Source organism: Labeo rohita, chromosome 4 (assembly GCF_022985175.1).
Source record: "Labeo rohita strain BAU-BD-2019 chromosome 4, IGBB_LRoh.1.0, whole genome shotgun sequence".
Classification (NCBI taxonomy): domain Eukaryota; kingdom Metazoa; phylum Chordata; class Actinopteri; order Cypriniformes; family Cyprinidae; genus Labeo; species Labeo rohita.
The window spans coordinates 30668921-30687806 of NC_066872.1; the positions used below are offsets into that span (position 1 = coordinate 30668921).

Here is an 18886-nt window from a genome sequence, read left to right on the forward strand (position 1 = left end):
TGTTGTTTACTCACCATCTCATTCCAAACCTCTATGAATTTCTTTATTATGTTGAACTTGCTAGTAATCAAACAGTTGACAGTCCCCATTGACTTCCATAGTATCTCTTTCCCTACAATGGAAGTCAATGTGGGACTAACAACTGTTTGGTTCTTAAAAATATCTTCTTTTATGTTCAGCATAAGAAAGAAACGTACACAGGTTTGGAACGACATGAGAGTGAGTAAATGATAGCAAAATTTTCATTTTCGAGTGAACTGTTTCGTTAAAACATTTTCAAATTCTTATATAGGTATTATATAGTTTGCATGACCTAATGTTAAGTGAGTCTACATGGAATGTTTGTACACAACTAATTATGCAGTTCCAGCAAAGTCTAAAAGCTGGTTTAAAGTTGTAAAGAAAAAAATAGATGTTGGTAGTGGTAACGTATGTGCTATGGTGCATGTGTGCATGTGTGCATGTGTGCATATATGTATTCATTGTATGTTTCAGCATGTGTGTTTTTCATCTTTGTAGGATGCCTAATTCCTTGACGATTGCCTGCTGTACAGTGCATGCTCTCTGCTCTCTAACAATCTGCTCAGCGAGGTGTGACCAAATATTGTGCATCTGAATCCTACACTAGACTACTGATGCAGCGGGAGAGGGGAGGAGAGAGGAAGAGGGAGAGAGAGAGAGAGAAAGAGAGAGGGAGGGAGAGTGTGCGACCAAAAACGATTTCTCTCCCACACACAGTGAGACAGATCTCGCTCTCCTGCGGTGGAGTGCTGGTGGCTCTTCTGGATTCTCTGTTTGCTCTCTTCCACTGGGAGAAGGTAAGTTTTTGTCCTACATCTCTCAAAAAACATTTCATTGTAGAAGCTACAGCTTTACTGCAGATGGCTGAATCTCCTGATTTAGGTATATGTATGTGACAATCTCAGTCAGAAATGTGTGTGTCAGGTCCATAAACATCTGTATCTGCTCGATGTCCGCGGCTCGTGCTCTTGGTTGCGCTAAACGGATGGTTGTGTACCATCTCAGACCTCTTCACACATTCACATATGTGCGGTGTGGGAAAAAGCTCAGCGCTTCAGACGCATTCTGCTCCTCCGGTAACCATGGCGAAGGCAGCCGGCGTAGCAGCCTGTGTGTTTTGAGATAATCAGGTGATCCGGATGCTTTAAGAAAAAAAGCCCTCAAAAACATTAACATGACAGGTCATTTATCATGTTTTCACAGGCGAGTGTAATTGACTCCTGAGAAGCACAGTCTGCATGCGCCAAGACTGAAAATGGTGAAAAACGTTTGCAACATTTCGAAATTGCAGTGAAATTGCCAACGAGTCTAATGTTAACAGGTTGTTTGGACCAAATTGATTAGCATCTTTAAGAATTTGACTGATAGACATATCAGATGTCATGCTTAGGAGTATTTCGAGTGTGCATAGTGAAACAGCAGGGGTTTCAATGAAACACCCAGCATTGATGGTTGATGGCTGGGAGCAAACAACCATGATCAGGAGGTATAATTCATCAATTTACATGCACATATAGTATAAACATAAATTGATTGATTCATTCAGGCCTGTAAGATGATAACATTGTTAATGAACATTGTGTGTGACAAACATGAGGATGCAGAGAGCCGTTGATGTGGAAAATGATTGTGTGCATGGAGTCAACAGTATTAAGCCCAGTGTGAGGGAAAGCGAGGAGAAACATTGGGTAAAATAACAACACATTCAGTACTTCATCAAACGGGTTGACTGAGGTGATTTAGGGGGTTGTGTAAAATTGGATGTTTCTTTGGTTTGATGTTATTAGCTGGTTTCCATCCAAAGCTGCGAATTTACTTTGTGCGAAAAATTGGAATATCGCTTAAAACATTTGCGAATAAGCACTGTTTCCATCCACCGAGTCAAAGAGAACAAAATAGTCACTTCCTGATAAACTGGCACTAAATATCACTAAGAAAAGAAGGAGAAGCCATTGAATACAATAATTTTCACATATAATAAATTACTTGCGATTCGGGGCGTTCTGAGTTGTTCTGCCCCATGATGCAGTCACATTACTTTTTTGGTGCGTGTGAAGGAATTCATTCACAAAATTCGTTTCCATCTCCCATTTGCATTAACCCTTTTTCACACAATTCAAAAACCACCTCAAGCAAGCGTAAAAAATATTTTTGGTGTTTTCATCATTCGTTTCTGATGCGATACTTCAAAATGCGCATAAAAACAGGGTGATGGAAACATACCTATTTTGGCCAGTTGACTACTGTACATGTTTTAGTTTAATTGATGCTCAAAATGACACCAAACTATTGATTTTCGCACCGTTACGTATTATTTTTTAAATGTGAAGCAATAATAATATAGATATATGTATCTAATAAACCTAGCCTAAAACTACTGATGGTTGTTGGTGGTTGTTTGTGTGGTTTTATTGACCACATCAACTTTAAAATCAGGAATTAGTGCAAAAACATCTTTAAAATATCTATTAGTCAGTGCCAAAAGTGCCAACATACTGCGCTCATGGACATTTCCCGATTCCGTCCCCTATCGAAATTACAGCAAAAACACCAAAAATAAATCTTAAAAAAAAAAGGATTACTTCACTTCCAGAATAAAAATTATTGAGGAAAACATTTTTCTCTATATAGTGGACCTCAGTTGTGGCCAATGGTTTGAAGGTCTAAACTACAGTTTCAGTGCAGCTTCAAAGGGCTCTACACGATCCCATCCAAGGAATAAGGGTCTCATCTATGGAAACAAGTGCTATTTGTGGTTAAGAAGTATAATTTTTTTTTTTTTTTTTTTTTTTGGAAAATGGCCGATCGTTTTGCTAGGTAAGTCCCTTATTCCTTGGCTGGGATCATGTAGAGCCCTTTGAAGCTGCATCCCAGCCTGCTGATCCCCATTAAAGTCAACTATATGGAGAAATATCCTGGAATGTTTTCCTCAAAAACCTTAATTTCTTTGCTACTGAAAAAAGAAAGACATGCACCTTAGATGACATGGGGGTAAGTAAATTATCAGGAAATTTTTATTCTGAAAGTGAACTAATCCTCTAAATTTGATTTCTAGTTCTGTGTTTTTTTGTGAACCACCCTAAATGTTCTTTGTTTAGGACTAAGCTGCATTTAGACTTTGATACACCAGACCATGGCCGCTCTGGTTCATGGTTGGGTTAATTTGAGGTTAAGGTTAGGTTAATGGCTTTTGCTGTCTCCAAAAACCTTTAGACTGTGTTTAAAGGAAAACTCCTTTATGGGCATCTGTGTGTTTTTTATGGCTGCAGGTCATAAATATCCCCTCCCCCATCTAGTCTGTTGGACAAGAACCAGAAAGGCTCGGTGAATAAATCATTTGATTTCATGAAGGCGTGAACCAATGATTCCCACAGCCGTCATGCACGTCTACAGGCCTGTTAAAATAATTGATATCATGATGAATCGATCCGTCACCACTTAAGAAGGTCCTCAGCGCTATAGACCTGCTTTAAGCACACAAGTATTTGAGAGAAGGACATTTTGACCCTAACTCTGACCTTATACAGTTACCTAATGTGTTTCTTCAAGTCCTCTCTCAACTGATTAAAGAAGTTCACTTCCAGAACAAAAATGTAAAGATAATTTACCCCTTGTCTTCCAAGATGTTCATGTCTTTCTTTCTTGAGTCGTAAAGAAATTATGTTTTTGTGGAAAACATTTCAGGATTTCTCTCCATATAGTGGACTTCTATGGTGTCCGTGAGTTTGAACTTCCAAAATGCAGTTTAAATACAGCTTCAAAGGGCTCTAAACGATCCAGGCTGAGGAAGAAGGGTCTTATCTAGCAAAATGATTAGTTATTTTCTTTAAAAATTGACAACTGATATGCTTTTATACCTCAAATGCTTGTCTGCATCTACAGAGTTCATGCAGAGCTAGACAAGAAGAGCATTTGAGATTAAGAAGTATATAAATTCTCAATTTTTTAAGAACCAATAACCAATCGTTTCACTAGATAAGACCCTTATTCCTTGGCTGGGATCATTTAGAGCCCTTTGAATCTGCATTTAAACTCTGTTTTGGAAGTTCAAACTTTGATCACAAAGGTCAGTGTGCATCTTTAGATAGATCATGGCTGATTTTTAGTGTTTTCTCACAAAGTCAAATCTGTTGCACATCCAATTGCAATCTGTTGTATTTTGACAAATAAAATTAGTCTGTCACTTGGTGGAAGAAATTAAGCAGATGCCCACATGAACAGGCTGCCAGACCATTTTTAAAAATAGATTTTGTATGAATGTTGGGCCTCTGTTGGATATCCAATCCAAAATCTGGATCTTGAAACAAAACCATTTGACAACCACCAAATTAGAGTAAAAATGAAAACTGTGACAGTAATTGCGTTCAGTATTATGATGATTATGAGTGTAAGAATTGCATTTTAACAGGGGGGTTGTAAGTTACAAACTCTTTATGCTGAAGGATCACTTCCCAAATATAAAAAACTCAACAAGGGATTTCAGGCGAGGAAAAAATGTGTGATGTTAAATCAGGAGTAGCTCTCGAGCACTCGCTTTTTCCCTTTTTCTGCTTGAGCGATTACATCCTGCTCTGGCAGGCCCTTTCTTTGCCACGCACGGTGGAGCAAAATGACAATGAGAGAGGGAAGGGAGAGAGAGAGAAATGGATAGAGAAAAGAGAGGGGGGTCTAATAGTAAAGCTCAGTGCTATACAGTCATTTATGTTTTCTGTTTGGCAGAGACTCTGACACATGCACACAGCAGCGTTTGTGATGCTGTTTAACAAGCTCCTGTGGGGTCTGACTTACTGAGGCATTTAGCACAGACAAAACTGTTCTTAAAACATTTCACAAGGTGTGAAAGAAAAACCCAGGGGCTGTGAAAGCAAAGTATCTAGCGTCTGATAAATGTTTTGATAAAACTTGGCCTGTAGTAATGCAGTCTTTAATAGCGAGGTTGTAGAAGACGGGATTCTATTCGGTCAAAGCAGGTGGTGTGTGGTAATGAGTAAACAGTCTGACTAGTGATGACGGTAATGACTATGACTCAGCCAGGCATCAACTGCGCCCCCTGTGAAAAGATTTCACTAGTTAAAATGCTTCTGAATGGTGAGAGACATCAGAAATGGTGAGAGTGTTACGGTGGTATGCAGTTCTGAGTTCTGACTGTACATACAGACTGTGCATCATAAGCAAATGCTCTGTATGCAACAAATAGCTGAATATCAAAATGTGCTGTGTATACCACCAGAATATATTTTACAGGGTACTGCATCCCTTAATGCAATATGTTGGTCTTGACCTTCCTTTTTCAATGTGACATGGAAGCAATATCAACTGGGACATTTTCATTAAATTGCATTGAAGGGGGTCTTGAATTGAAGTCTTGATTTTGTTTTGGGGGTCTACTAGAACATGCTCTCATGCTTGGTGGTTCAAAAAACACATTATTTGTAACATTTACATTATTACAATACATTTCTCCCAGCCTGGCACATAAGGCTCGATTAGTTCTGGATTTAGACACTTCTTTCAAAAACCTTAAAGGGATAGTTCACCCAAAAATGAAATTAATTACTCACCCTCATGTCGTTCCAAACCCGTAAGGCCTTTGTTCATCTTCAGAAAGATAAATTAAGGTATATTTGATGAAATCTGTGAGCTTTCTGACCCTGCATAGACAGCAAGTGACACGTTCAAGGCCCAGAAAGGTAGTAAGGACATCATTAAAATAGTCCATGTGACATCAGCGGTTCAACCTTAATTTTAGGAAGGTACAAGAATACTTTTTGTGTGCAAAGAAAACAAAAATAACTTTATTCAACAATTTCTTCTCTTCCGTGTCAGTCTTCGACACATGTTCACAAGAGTACCACAATGCATGTGTGTGTTGCAGTTGAACGTGTCAGTTGCGATGCTGTCTATGCAGGGTTCGAAAGCTCTCAGATTTCATCAAAAAATTTTGTGTTCCAAAAATTAATGATGGTGTGTAATTAATGACAGAACTTTAATTTTTAAAAAACATTTTGATTGTGGCAGATATTTTCAGGGTTCGTACAAGGTGCTAAAAGTGCTTGAATTTGACTTTTTGAAATTTAAGGCCTGGAAAACCCTTGATAATAGCAATATTCCTGAAGAGGTACTTGAACAGTGCTTGAATTAAAGACAATATATCTATGAATAAATGTTTACTTTTGCCAGTAAGCACATATCTTTTCATCATTCCTTTTTCGCTTATTTCAGTTAATGTCACAAAACAATCAAGCTAAAGAAGTAGTAGTACTGACAGTGTTGTGTAAACAACAAATGAACCAAATCAATTGAGTCATTTACACAGGAACCGCTCCGATTGATTCAAACTTGTGACTTCGATCATTCATTTCAAGCAGTTCACTAGCAAAAACCAGATCAAATCATTTGATTCAGGTCGGGACTTCGGAGCACGTATTGCGAATCATTTGATTTAAATCTGAATGGGTTTGTGAATCATTTAGCGAATTGAATGATTCAAATCAAATGATTTGCGATTTAAAGTCCCGATCTAAATGCGAATCATTTGATTTAAATTAGGAACTTAAAGCGCGTTTGTAAATCTTTTGCTTTAGATCGGAACTTCGGAACGCAGATCGCGAATCATTTGATTTGTTTCAGATCAGCATTTCAGAGCAATTTCGCCAAACTTTTTTTCTAATTTTTATTCTTAAACAATAGAAAACAACAAACCATTAATGCAGTACAATTATTAAAAAACACAAAAAAAAAGAAAGAAAGAAAGAAAGAAAGAAAGCATACACAAATACAAATCCCTTAAGAAAAATAACAGTGGTTTTACTATAGTAAAAGTGTAGTATGTGCTTTATTTTTGCTGTTGGATAAGTGAGATCTCTGATTGAAGTCCTTAAAAATAAAAAAGTAGTGCTTGAAAAGTCCTTGAAATTCCTGGAGTTTTATTTTACAGTATCTGTACAAACCCTGTATTTTGCATTTTCTCCCAAAGACAAACCTGAGATCAATCTTTTTAAACCCATTAGCCCAGAGCCAGTTACTTGGTTTAATCTAGTACACAAACCTCATTAATCTGTGAGAAAGGGATAAGTCTTAAAAAGACTCTAGAGGGAGATCATTTCTGCGATACAGATTGGCATTGAGAGATGAATGAGACACAATGGGGTTACAGAAAGAAATGAAATGAAAGAATTTCAGAATACTTATCCCCCTATTTACTGACCAAAAACAACTGATGTTATTCCCAGTGGGAGAGTAGAGAGTTTATTGCAGTTTCGAGAACAAATCAATTGCGTGAGGGGGAGAGAAAGTGAGCGAGAGAGAGAGCGAGAAAGAGGAACGCGGGGGTGGCGAAGAAAGAAAAAAAAGTCCAAGTCTCACTCCGAGAGAAATTCCATCAAATTCAACTCCTCTTACTGAGGCTACAGGCCATCAGTATTATATTCCAAAATTAGCCCACAGCTCTACAAAGAAACTGGGCCTCTATACGTCCTACTACACCACCCCCATATATACATACACGCCACAAAGAGACCTCTAGTCTCCCATTAGTATTCTTAAAGAGCCCTGCTTCTATAATTGCTCTGTCAATGGAGAGTTGAGGCCACCTCTGTGACAGCAGGAACAAGTGAGTTTGGTATGAGACTACTAAACTCAAACACTTAAACTTAAAGGAATAGTTCAGCCAAAAATGAAAATTACGCCATGATTTACTCACCCTCAAGTCATCCTAGGTGTATATGACTTTCTTCTTTCAGACGAATACAATCAGAGTTATATTTAAAAAAATGTCCTGCCTCTTTCTAGATTTATAATGGCAGTGAATGGGTGTTGATATTTTGAAGTCCAATAAGGTGCATCCATCCATCATAAAAAGTGCTCCATGTAGCAGGGGTTAATAAAGGCCTTCTGAAGCAAATCAGTGTGTTTGTGTATGAAAAATATCCATATTTATAACTTTATAAACCATAATCCCTAGCTTTCGTTAACTGTCGTATGCACATTCACGAGAGAGTGGCTTTCAAGCGGATGATGTAGGACGTAGGCGTGAGAATATGGTAGTCTGCGAGAACCAAGTTTTGTTTACAGCAAAGGAAAACCAATCTCTTCTTGGCTCAAAAATCCGACATTTTTCTTTACAAATCTTCTGCATTTGTCACTTCACATCAAATTTTACCCTACGCTACGTCCTATGTCCTCCGCTGGAACGCCACTCTCTTGTGAATGCACGTACGACAGTTAGCGGAAGCTAGAGATTGCGATTTATAAAGTTTAAATATGGATATTAACACAAATGCATTGTTTTGCTTCAGAAGACCTTTAATAACCTGCTGGAGCCATGTGGAACACTTTTTATGTAGGAGGATGCACTTTCTTGGACTTAAAATTCTCAACACCCATTCACTGCCATTATAAAGTTTGGAAGAGCCAGGACATTTTTGAATGTAACTTCAAAGTCATATACACCTAGGATGGGTAAGGGTCTGTAAATCATGAGGTAATTTGATTTTTGGGTAATTATACTGGTGTAATGGAAAAAGATGTATAATAAAACTGTGAACTGACAGGATATTGTTTATTGTGTCTCTAGGTTATTTGTGGCAAAAGCTGGTGCATCTGGTGGGCGTTCCTCTGAAATTCAGACATCATGTGAGCAGTGGTCCGTGACGACATTAGAGGGGCAGAATGCTGCTTCTGCGTGGGACTTTTGTGGTCTTCTCTCTCTTCGGCTCTGTCCATGGGTTTTTCAGCGTGTTTGGGCCAAACCCGACGACCCAAACCAAGGCAGACTCCAAAGTATGGGGCATGTCCTACATTGAAAATTTGAAACCTAAAATTCCATCGTTTGGTTTTGGATCATGGAGTATCTTTGGTGAGACTAAAGGGTCTGCTACGACAAAGGTGAGCACGACTTTCCCAGAAGCAACCACGCAAGACTATACTCTGTCATCAGAGGACTTAAGTTCAAAATACCAGCCGACCACAACAACGTTTGGGGAACTTCAAAGCAGCACTGTCCAGATAGGTACCGTGCTGCCTTTAAAATCAGCAAAACTGCCAATAATTGACTTACTCAGGAACAAACAGCAATTAGACAGACCAGAACCTTTTAAACTCGATCCAAGCTATGATCTCGACCACTGGCCGCCGAATAATGGCCAAGGCACAGCGAAAACGCCACAAACGACGACATCTCAAATATCTAAACCAGAAACACAAACATACACAGTATCCACTGCCCAGAGTACCAGCACCACGTATGCTACAACACTAAGACTGGTTACGGAGCCCATGAACACCTACAGTGACCAAACTGTATCCATAGACACTCCATCAACAACGTCAGAACTAACAACACAAACATACACTGTATCCATTGCTCTGAATACCAGCACCACGCAAACTACAACACCGAGACTGAAACCCTTAAACCCTTACAGTGACCAAACCGTACTGGTAGACACTCAGGCAACGACATCAGAACAAACGATAGCTTCATTTCCAACCACGCATTTTGTCACACCAGCAGGCCCCATGCTAGAAGTATCTACTGAGCCTTTAACCACTGCCAGCACTGGACAAAACACATTGGGGACAGCAAAACCAGAATGGACGCCTTTCAAAACCACAGACAAGGCGCTGGATGGATTTGCATGGATAGAGCAGACCACAGGCCCAACAGAAGGGGGAAGAGTGCAAAGTTTTGGCTCAGATCCTACTCCCACCCTACCAGCAGGAGGTAAGTCAACCCCACCCTGTCTTTTCATTTCCATTTTGATCTAAGATAACCAAAAATTGACACAATTTGACCTCTCCTTAGCTACCATGGGTGTATTACATTTGTTCTTTTGTTTCATTGTTATACATTTTTTAAGGTGAAAATGAGTATTTAATGAATTGCAGAAACCTCACTGATTACCATTCAAGGGTTAGCAGTGGAATCAATGAGGCTGATGAATTGATTAATAGCCCTAGTGTCCTTAAAACATGCAGACAGTTGTCAATAATTAGTGAAAAGAATGAGTAGGAAGAGGAACCGCCCCATCACGGCTGATGTCTGTTTATGTACTTAGTCTGCAAGCTTTGTTCCTGGAAAGGAAACATAGGTTATATTTACAACAGAATACTAATTGTTCTACTACAGTATGTATACAGTGAGACATATGTCACCCCAAAAATCAAGACAAATTCAAATTTGAATTTTCAACCAAATCTCAAAGTAATTCATATGTATTTTATCAGGTGGCTAATTCATAGAAATTCACAAGACCTCACGCTTATGAAACGATTTATGAAAATTTACAAACACAGGCATCATTTAAGGTCAAATTTGGTGTGTATAACCCATTTGGTCAGCATTTTCTATCCTTAGATTCTAAAAAATGCTGGGTTAAAAGCAACCCAGCTTAGGTTATTTGGCAACCCAGCACTGGGTAAATATTGGACAGAACACATGCTGGGCTATTTTGACTCAGCTGGTTGGGTTAAATGTTTTTGCCAAACATGCTGGGTTATTTTATTTAACTATTGTTTAAAAATTATTATATTACTGGCTTAAAATGGATTGGAACTTATAAAAAACACAGATACAGAATTACTAGAGACAACAGCAATAATCAAAAGATGAACATTTATTAAGCAAGAACACATGGACAAAATACAAGATAATATTACATACATTTAAACGCTTTAACAAGCATTTTAGACATAAAAATGTAACATCTAAAAGTATAATTTAAATTTTAACGTATTCAGCCATTCTCTGTAATTGCTTTTTACCAAAATAGCGCTAATTCTCATGCCGTTTCACCGTAAACAAACCTGCCCGTAAACAAACAGTACTGACATTAGAGAACATCAAATCAATTTAAACTCAGTACTATAACAATTCTCCATGTAATGTTATTTTATGCAAGTCAAAAGCCATTTTCCATCCTGCGAAACAACCGCTGCTGACTGACATCTGGTCTTTATGTTGCGTTGGGTAAAATAGTATAATTTACAGCACAGTAAAGACTTTATAAATGAAATAAAATGTGTACAAACCTTTTTTCACTAAAGAAAAACTACTGCAGAGGACTCAAAAAGCTTGTTTCGTCAGAGACAGGCTTAACCCAGAGGTTGGGTAAAAAAAAAATAAGCCAACTTTAAAAATGACCTAGCAGCTTAGTTACAGAAAAACTTCCCAACACCTGGGTAAAAATATTAAACGTAACCCAATAAAATGACCAAACGGGCTGAACCCAGAATTTGGGTTAAAAAAATAACCTAGCATTTTTGGAGCATATAGTTGTTAAAAATAAGATCTAGACCTAAGATCAGACGAATCGATACAGACAACATCTCCAGATATCTGTGAAAATAGTGTGCCAGACACCTAGATATGGTGTGTGAGAGATGGCCAAGCATGCTAACCAGTATTGACATGCCTCTGTTTGATATCTAGAGCTGAGGGAGTAGTAAGACAGGTGTGTATATGTACAGTGAGCCCGGGATTTGCACTGGAGAAGCAGCCAGTTGGGCGGTATGTGATCAGTATTCCGATGGCAGAGTCAGCAGAGCCAGTGAATCCTCAGGGACGATGTTTTTCCGCACCGCCTGTTCATGGATGCTGAGCATGCCTCTCTCAACATTTAGTCCCCTTTTCTCAATTTGCTCTATCCATCCTCTCTCGCAGTAATAGGCCTCTCCTGACGTTTACTGGGCATCTCTCTTTTTTTTCCAGCCGTAAGTCTCATTTAGCCCTTCAGTCTTATGTTTTCTTTCAAGCTCTGCTGGCTCCCAGAGACATGTTTTTCCATGTCCTTCTTCTCTTTTTCTTTCCAGCCGAACTCGTAGAATCTTTTTTAGATGGCGGAGACAGGAAATGCATAGAAAGAGAGGTGTTCAGAAAGAGATATGACCTCTCTACTGTCAAACAGTAACATGTTGCAAATCTTGATGTCCTGTCAGCAATTTTGTAACGCTGATGGAAGACCTGGAGATTTACTTTTCAAAGAGATAGTTTGCCCAAAATGAAAATTTTGTCTTGAATTACTCACCCTAATGTCGTTTCAAACCTGTAAGATCTTTGTTCGTCTTCAGAGCACAAATTAAGATATTTCTGATAGGCAACAGCATAACTGATACGTTCAAGGCCCAGAAAGGTAGTAAGAACATTGAAAAAATAGTTCATGTGACATCAATTTCTTTTCTTCTATAAATAAACAGTCCCTGATCCCCGTTGTTTTTTTCTTCAACATTCTTCAATTCATTTACGCTCCACGGAAGAGAGAAGGAAGCCAATCAATAAACATTTGACAAACATAAACGAGTCACATAAGTGATTCTACAGCAAAATTTCTGAAACGTAAAGACAATTTAGTGTTGTGATGCTATTTAGGATTCATTAAATAGGATTTTCCATTAACATGCACCCTGCACCTCTAGAAGGCACTACAGAAACATGACTCTTACTCTAAAGAGCATGTTACAGTGCCTCTGCGTTTGTGGGTATGTGTGTGTGAAACAGCAAATTATTGACTAATGTTTGGGTCACCTTGTCTTCTGGAGGTGCAGGCAGCCACAAATTGCTTATCCCCCATCTCAAAAACACGCCGGAGCTGAGAGCAAGGTCAATTACCACACTGGAATCGAGAGGAGGAGGGGAGACTGGGAAAAAGGAGAGAATTAAACAGGAAAGAAGGGAGTGTTGGAATAGTGATAGACTGGAAAGGGAAACAAGGCTGAAATCACTCAAACACTGTCTGGGTCATATGCAGGGTTGCCAGGTCTGTGAAACTAAACTAACCTAAACGCCAGTCAAAAATAGCCCAAAACTATTCCAGTGACCTAATATCTGACTAAATGCTAGTCCAAATATCAAAACTCAAAATACGCCACTCAAATTTGTAAAATACATACATCCGTTTTCATAAAGGCTCCCTACCAGTGCCCCTCCCAGACAAAATCCATCATCTAGCACAGTTTTTTTATTGGTAGAATGAAAACAGGTGAAATTTTTCAAATACAACCTATGCAATATGTCAAACCTTTTTACCATGAGAGAAAAAACAAACTAACCAACATGGCAACAATTTAATAGTAGTGCATTTCTGTGGATTTGGAAACCCTGTATATACAGTGGGTACGGAAAGTATTCAGACCCCCTTAAATTTTTCACTCTTTGTTATATTGCAGCCATTTGCTAAAATCATTTAAGTTCATTTTTTTCCCTCATTAATGTATACACAGCACCCCAAATTTTTTCTCAGAATTGCATGATATAAACTCAGTTGCGAGAAGTAAAATCTAACAATTCTGACTTTTTTCTCGCAATTGCAAGTTTTTATCTCACAATTCTGATTTTTTTTCTCAGAATTGCATGATGTATACTCACAATTGCGAGAAATAACGTCAGAATTGCAAAATAAAATCTCACAATTCTGACTTTTTCTTGCAATTGCAAGTTTTTATCTCACAGTTCTGACTTTTTTTCTCAGAACTGCATGATATAAACTCACAGTTGCAAGAAATAAAGTCAGAATTGCAAAATAAAAACTCACAATTCTGATTTTTTTCACAATTGTGAGTTTGCATCTTTTCTCACAATTTTGAGATATAAAGTTTAGGCTGTCCTTTTAGTAAAAAAGACTATTCTCAGAATTGCGGATTTAAATCTCACAATTCTGACTTAATAACTCACAGTTGTGAGTTATATACTCACAATTGCAATATAAACTCGCAATTCTGAGAAAAAAGTCAGAATTGCAAGGTGTAAACTCGCAAGGAAAAAGTCAGAATTGTAAGATTAAAAAGTCGCAATTACCTTTTTTATTTTTTATTCAGTGGCGGAAACTGGCTTCCTTACATATTACACCAAAATCAAAAGAAAAATTAGCATAAAAATAGGACCAATTACACATATATTTGTTTTAACTCTCATAATGTGTAAAAATCTAATTCTACTACAGTAAAAAAAAAGTTTTTTTTTTTTTAAATCTATGATTTGCATTCCTAAAACACAATTTAAGCATTTTAGTGAATTATGTTAAGGTAAATTAAAGTAAAAATTGTGTGCAGACAATCATTTATTTATAGAAAAACATTTATTTGTAATGAAAATAATACAAAATCTTAATCACTGTATAACTAACCTTTAAACTTTGCTAATCCTACATTTCTTTTCTTTAGGATGAAACATCTAGAACTCTAAGGTTGTTAATATTCTAGATCATAAACTAAACGGTTGTCAAGGTTACGGCTCTCAGACTGGTACAATGTGATTGTTGTCATAGCAACACTGCTGAAAAGTGCTATGTAGTACATTGTTGACGGTGTGTTTTGGGTAAACTGAGGACAGAGGCATGTGCAGGCTGTCACTAGAACATACACACTCACAAACAATACACTTAAAGTATTTACCTCACTATGATTTCATAGAAGGTTCATCCTATGATTAGGCTTTCTCAAAGCGTCTAGACTAACCGAATCATTATTGCCTGTGTGGAGATTACGTGAGACTTTACTGAATCCAAAAAGATGGAAATTTAGTGATGTTTTTTAATCTAAAATCCTTTTAAAATGAAATTCAGACTGGCCTTTTTTACTTGAACGTACTGAATTGTGTTCATAATCTCACAGACAAACACACACTCAGTCACTCACACACACATTCAGCCTCATGAGGGAGATTAAATGATGTATGTCTCACTGTGCAGGGGTCAAAATTACAAATTCTGATCTAATTCCCTCTTTATTAATGGTGACCAGGGAGAGAGGAGGAGGAGGGGTGGAAGAGAACGAGACTGGAAGATGAAGGTAAAGAGGTTTGCCTAGATGAATAACTAGCTCTGAGAGAACATTTCTCATCATCTAATGAGGACTGGTGATCTGGGTGGTTCAGACGTAGAGTGATGGGGGACGTTTGACGCTTCATTTGCACACAGCTGGTGTAAAAGTCAGAATCTCTAAATCACCCGTCAAGAGACGGCGGAGAGTAATTCAGTACAAGGCTGATGTTGAGAAAATGCATAGGTGCATAGGGGTGAATGGATAAAGTGATGGATAGATAAATATGTAGGTGGATTATACGGCTCCACAATTTGTGGAAAAATCTAAATATACTTTTTCTGATTTCCGATTTAAAAAAACTGTTGTGCTTGATCGTAGCTGCACAGTTTGGCCAAAATTAAAAAGCTAAGCTAAAAAAAAAAATAAATAAAATAAAATAAAATTGTCGTTGTTATTATTATAGAAACAAAACAAAAAACTACTATTAAATATATACATCACTGTAAAATAAAATTTTTAAAAAATCTAAGCGACTATAAAATCATAATACTAATACTGAATTTCTTAATTTTCCAAATTTTATGTTGACGAAAAATCACAGGTAGCTACATAGGGGTGAATGAATGGATGTATAGATGGATAGATAAATATATAGATAGGTGAAGCAGAAAAAATCTGATTTTGCAATTTAAAATGTGATTAAACAAATAAATAAATATAAATAAATAAATAAGCTAGGTTTGTTGTGCTTGCTTATAGACCCAGAATTTTACAATTTGGCCAGAATTTTTGAATGTAATTTAATTTAATTTATTTTTAATTTTATAAATGATAAAATAAAATAAATTATGACTTAAAATAGTTAATATTGATGTTATTATTGTTATAAAAATAAAATAAAATCAATCAATCAATGATAAAATAAAATAAATTATTAAACAAAATAAAATGATAAAATAAAATAGTTAAAATTATTTAAAAATAGTTAATATTCTTATTACTGTTATAAAAATAAAATAAAAAAAAAGCTATTAAATATATATCACTGTAAAATAAATGAACATTTGACATAGTGTTTGATGGATATATAGATGGATAGATAAATATATAGATATTTGAGGAAAAATCAAAATACAGTTTTTTCTGATTCTGTAATTCAAAATTTGATTTAAACAAAAATTTAAATCCAGGTTTGCTGTGCTTGCTTGTAGGGCTGCCAAAATGTATTAAATTAAATTAAATTAAATTAAATTAAATTAATATGACAAAATAGTTGATATTGTTGATATTATTGTTATAGAAATAAAATAAAAATTGCTATTAAATATATATCACTGTAAAAAAAAAAAAAAAATCTAAACAACTATAAAATCATAATACTAATATTTACAGCTGGCAGAATTTCTTCATTTTCAAAATGTTATGTTGATGAAAAATCACAGGGAGCCCATTACGTTTTTCTTTTGTTAAGCACTTCTCAGTATGGGGCATTGGATGGATGGTATAAAGGAACAGTAGATATAGAGGATGGATAGAGATGGACTGATAGATAAAGAAAGAGATGGATTAGATATGGTTATTGAATTGATATAGATGGATACATAAAAATGTGAATGGTTAAAAACAGATATAGATGGAGGGATAGACAAACAGAAAGACAAATTGATCTACATTTTCTCTTACAGAGAATGATGGAATCAAGTAGTGTCCAAGTGATGCTTGATGGTTTAGCATGAGTGAACCTCTGCCAAAAGAGGATGAGTAGAGCTGCGCTCAATCACGCACACACACTCGCTCTCCTTTTGTATGCTCCCTCCTTGATTTGGTGCAGAGCTCATTATTCATGCTAATGAGAGACAGTATCAGCACTAGAACGAAGATCTGCTGTGTTCACACTTGAAACGTGCATCCTGACACTAAACAAAAAAACATCATGTAGGTTATAAGCAGTTACCACGTATTATCACAGACATGCAAACAGTCATCAGGTCACCCTAAAGGTCATGTTTGTGTCTCTATAAGCAATAAATGCAAACTCATTTGGGCACGTCGACGCTACACATCCATACATAGAGTCCGTACGCACACGAATGCCCAAACATCTACATAGCTACACATTTGGGAATGTAAATATTCCATCTCAAAGTCTATTAATAAAAACAATGACAAACATGGAAGCATGATGTGTGGCGCTTAATAAAACAAGCTATTTCAGTTGGATCTGTGGGAATCATTGACCAGTGACCAGATATTAAACACTCTGGCCTCATTGTGTCAGGTCTGGTAAGGTATGTGTGAGTTTTCCACAGCCACACACAACCCAGCTTTTTCTCATAGGAAAGTTTTGCTTCGGATTAGTCCGATAATCCTGCTTGGTCACAAAGATAAGGTTTCCATTTTTGATCCGTAATGAAGCTCCGTCGCAGTGGAGTGGGCTGCGCACATTCAAACATGAAAGTCAAGTTGTTGTAATTAAACAACGAGATGCCAACTCCAGTGCCATTGAAGCCTGGCCCGGAATTCTGCAGAAATCCCTTTGACATAACTAGGTTAGGAAATGTTCCTGTTTCTTCATTCTTTCAGTCATAACTTTTCACATTCTCAGCCTTGTGTGTTTTGTTTTCCCAGCAGGATTTACATGGGAGCAAGGCGATAAGAAAAGGGGGAAGAGCGCTGATCTGACAACACAAGAGCGACACGACGAGCCGACAACATCAGCTAGTGCGACAACTCTCAGGAACACAGGTAATTAAAACGGTCTGATGCAATACACCTTATGTAGTCTACACCTGTGATAATTATACTCCGATTTTCATGTCTTGGGACATGAACCAGTTTTCAAAATACGTAAGTATAATGGAGAAACTTTTAACCTGAGTAAATAGCTCTACATTCAAGCTGCCCAGACTGATTTGTTATAGAAACAGTTCACACAAAATTAAAAATGTCATAGTTTACTCAACTTCATGTAATTTCAAGCACCTCAAAGCAGTCTGAATTGAATGATGAAGTGGCTGATGAGACCTGGGAAGAGGCCTTGTTGTTCAGTAAATTCGAGATATAAATGAATCCAGTTCGAAGTTATACGTCGCCTTAATTATTCTAAAAGTAGATTAAATAAAATATTCTCAATGTGATAGATGCAATAGGGCAGAGAATACACTGGCACATTTATTTTGGTTTTGTCCTATTCTGTATGTTTTTTGGTCTAACATTTTCAAATTGTTTTCTAGTGCTCACAAAATTAACATTCAACCTGACTACAGTCTGGCTATTTTTGGCTATTCTGATGTGATGAACGCTCTCCTCCATACTTATCAACAAGCTCTAATGGTTGGCATGATTGCAGCCAAAAAAGTGATACTACTCAATTGGAAATCTCCATGAGCCCCTTGTTTTCAGAGATGGTTGAATGAGATGCTATACGTTATCTAAATGGAACATTTACGTTTTGGTGAGCTTTCCTCACAGAAAAAAATTTGAAGCCACATGGGGACCTATCTTGAAACTTTTGGAAATTTAGCTTCTGTATTCTGTAAACCTCCCCTTCTATTTTTATATATATATTTCTATACTATTGCATTTATAAAACAATTGTGAATTTTGTAATTTATGTTTATATATATATATATATATATATTGATAATTATATTGTATACATTTGTTGATTGAGGCAATCCAGGTTTTCTTTTTTTTCTTTTTTGTCTGTCTGTCTGTGGGTGTAAATATTTATGTTTTGTTATCCTATGTTGGTTAATGTTTTTTTTTTTTTTTTTTTTTTTTCGTATTTGTGTTTGTTAATATAACTTCTAAAACTTTAAATAAAATAATAAAAAAAACTATTTTATCATAAAAGTATCAGTCCATAAAAGTAAGCAACTTGATCATTGGGTCACACTTTAAAGTGTTCAAGATTGTCCAATGTCTTAAAAATGCAACCTAGTCTCATTTTGAAAACGTACCTTGGGGAACTTTTACGCAAGGCACGAAATACATACCGCCATGTGTGTTTCATGACATAATTGTTGTGAAATGTCTAAAAGAGTGTTTGGTTTTTCTGTCAGAACAGATGAACGTATCATTGTTTTTGTGTGTGAAATGTCCATTG

General features: G+C 36.7%; 1 protein-coding gene across 5 annotated transcripts in view; it reads left to right on the plus strand.

Moving 5' to 3' along the window:
• Positions 1–654: 654 nt before the first annotated feature.
• prrt4b (proline rich transmembrane protein 4b) overlaps positions 655–18886 on the plus strand; it is a 28885-nt gene continuing 10653 nt past the window's right edge. The window contains exons 1-4 of one of the 5 annotated variants that reach the window (XM_051107256.1): positions 655–818; positions 8597–9745; positions 14758–14805; positions 17407–17523. In XM_051107256.1, coding sequence (XP_050963213.1) covers positions 8692–9745; positions 14758–14805; positions 17407–17523 — 1219 coding nt within the window. In that variant the 5' untranslated portion in view covers positions 655–818; positions 8597–8691. The remainder of the gene's footprint in view (positions 819–8596; positions 9746–14757; positions 14806–17406; positions 17524–18886) is intronic. The other 4 variants (XM_051107257.1, XM_051107258.1, XM_051107259.1 and 1 more) reach the window with 4 other exon arrangements.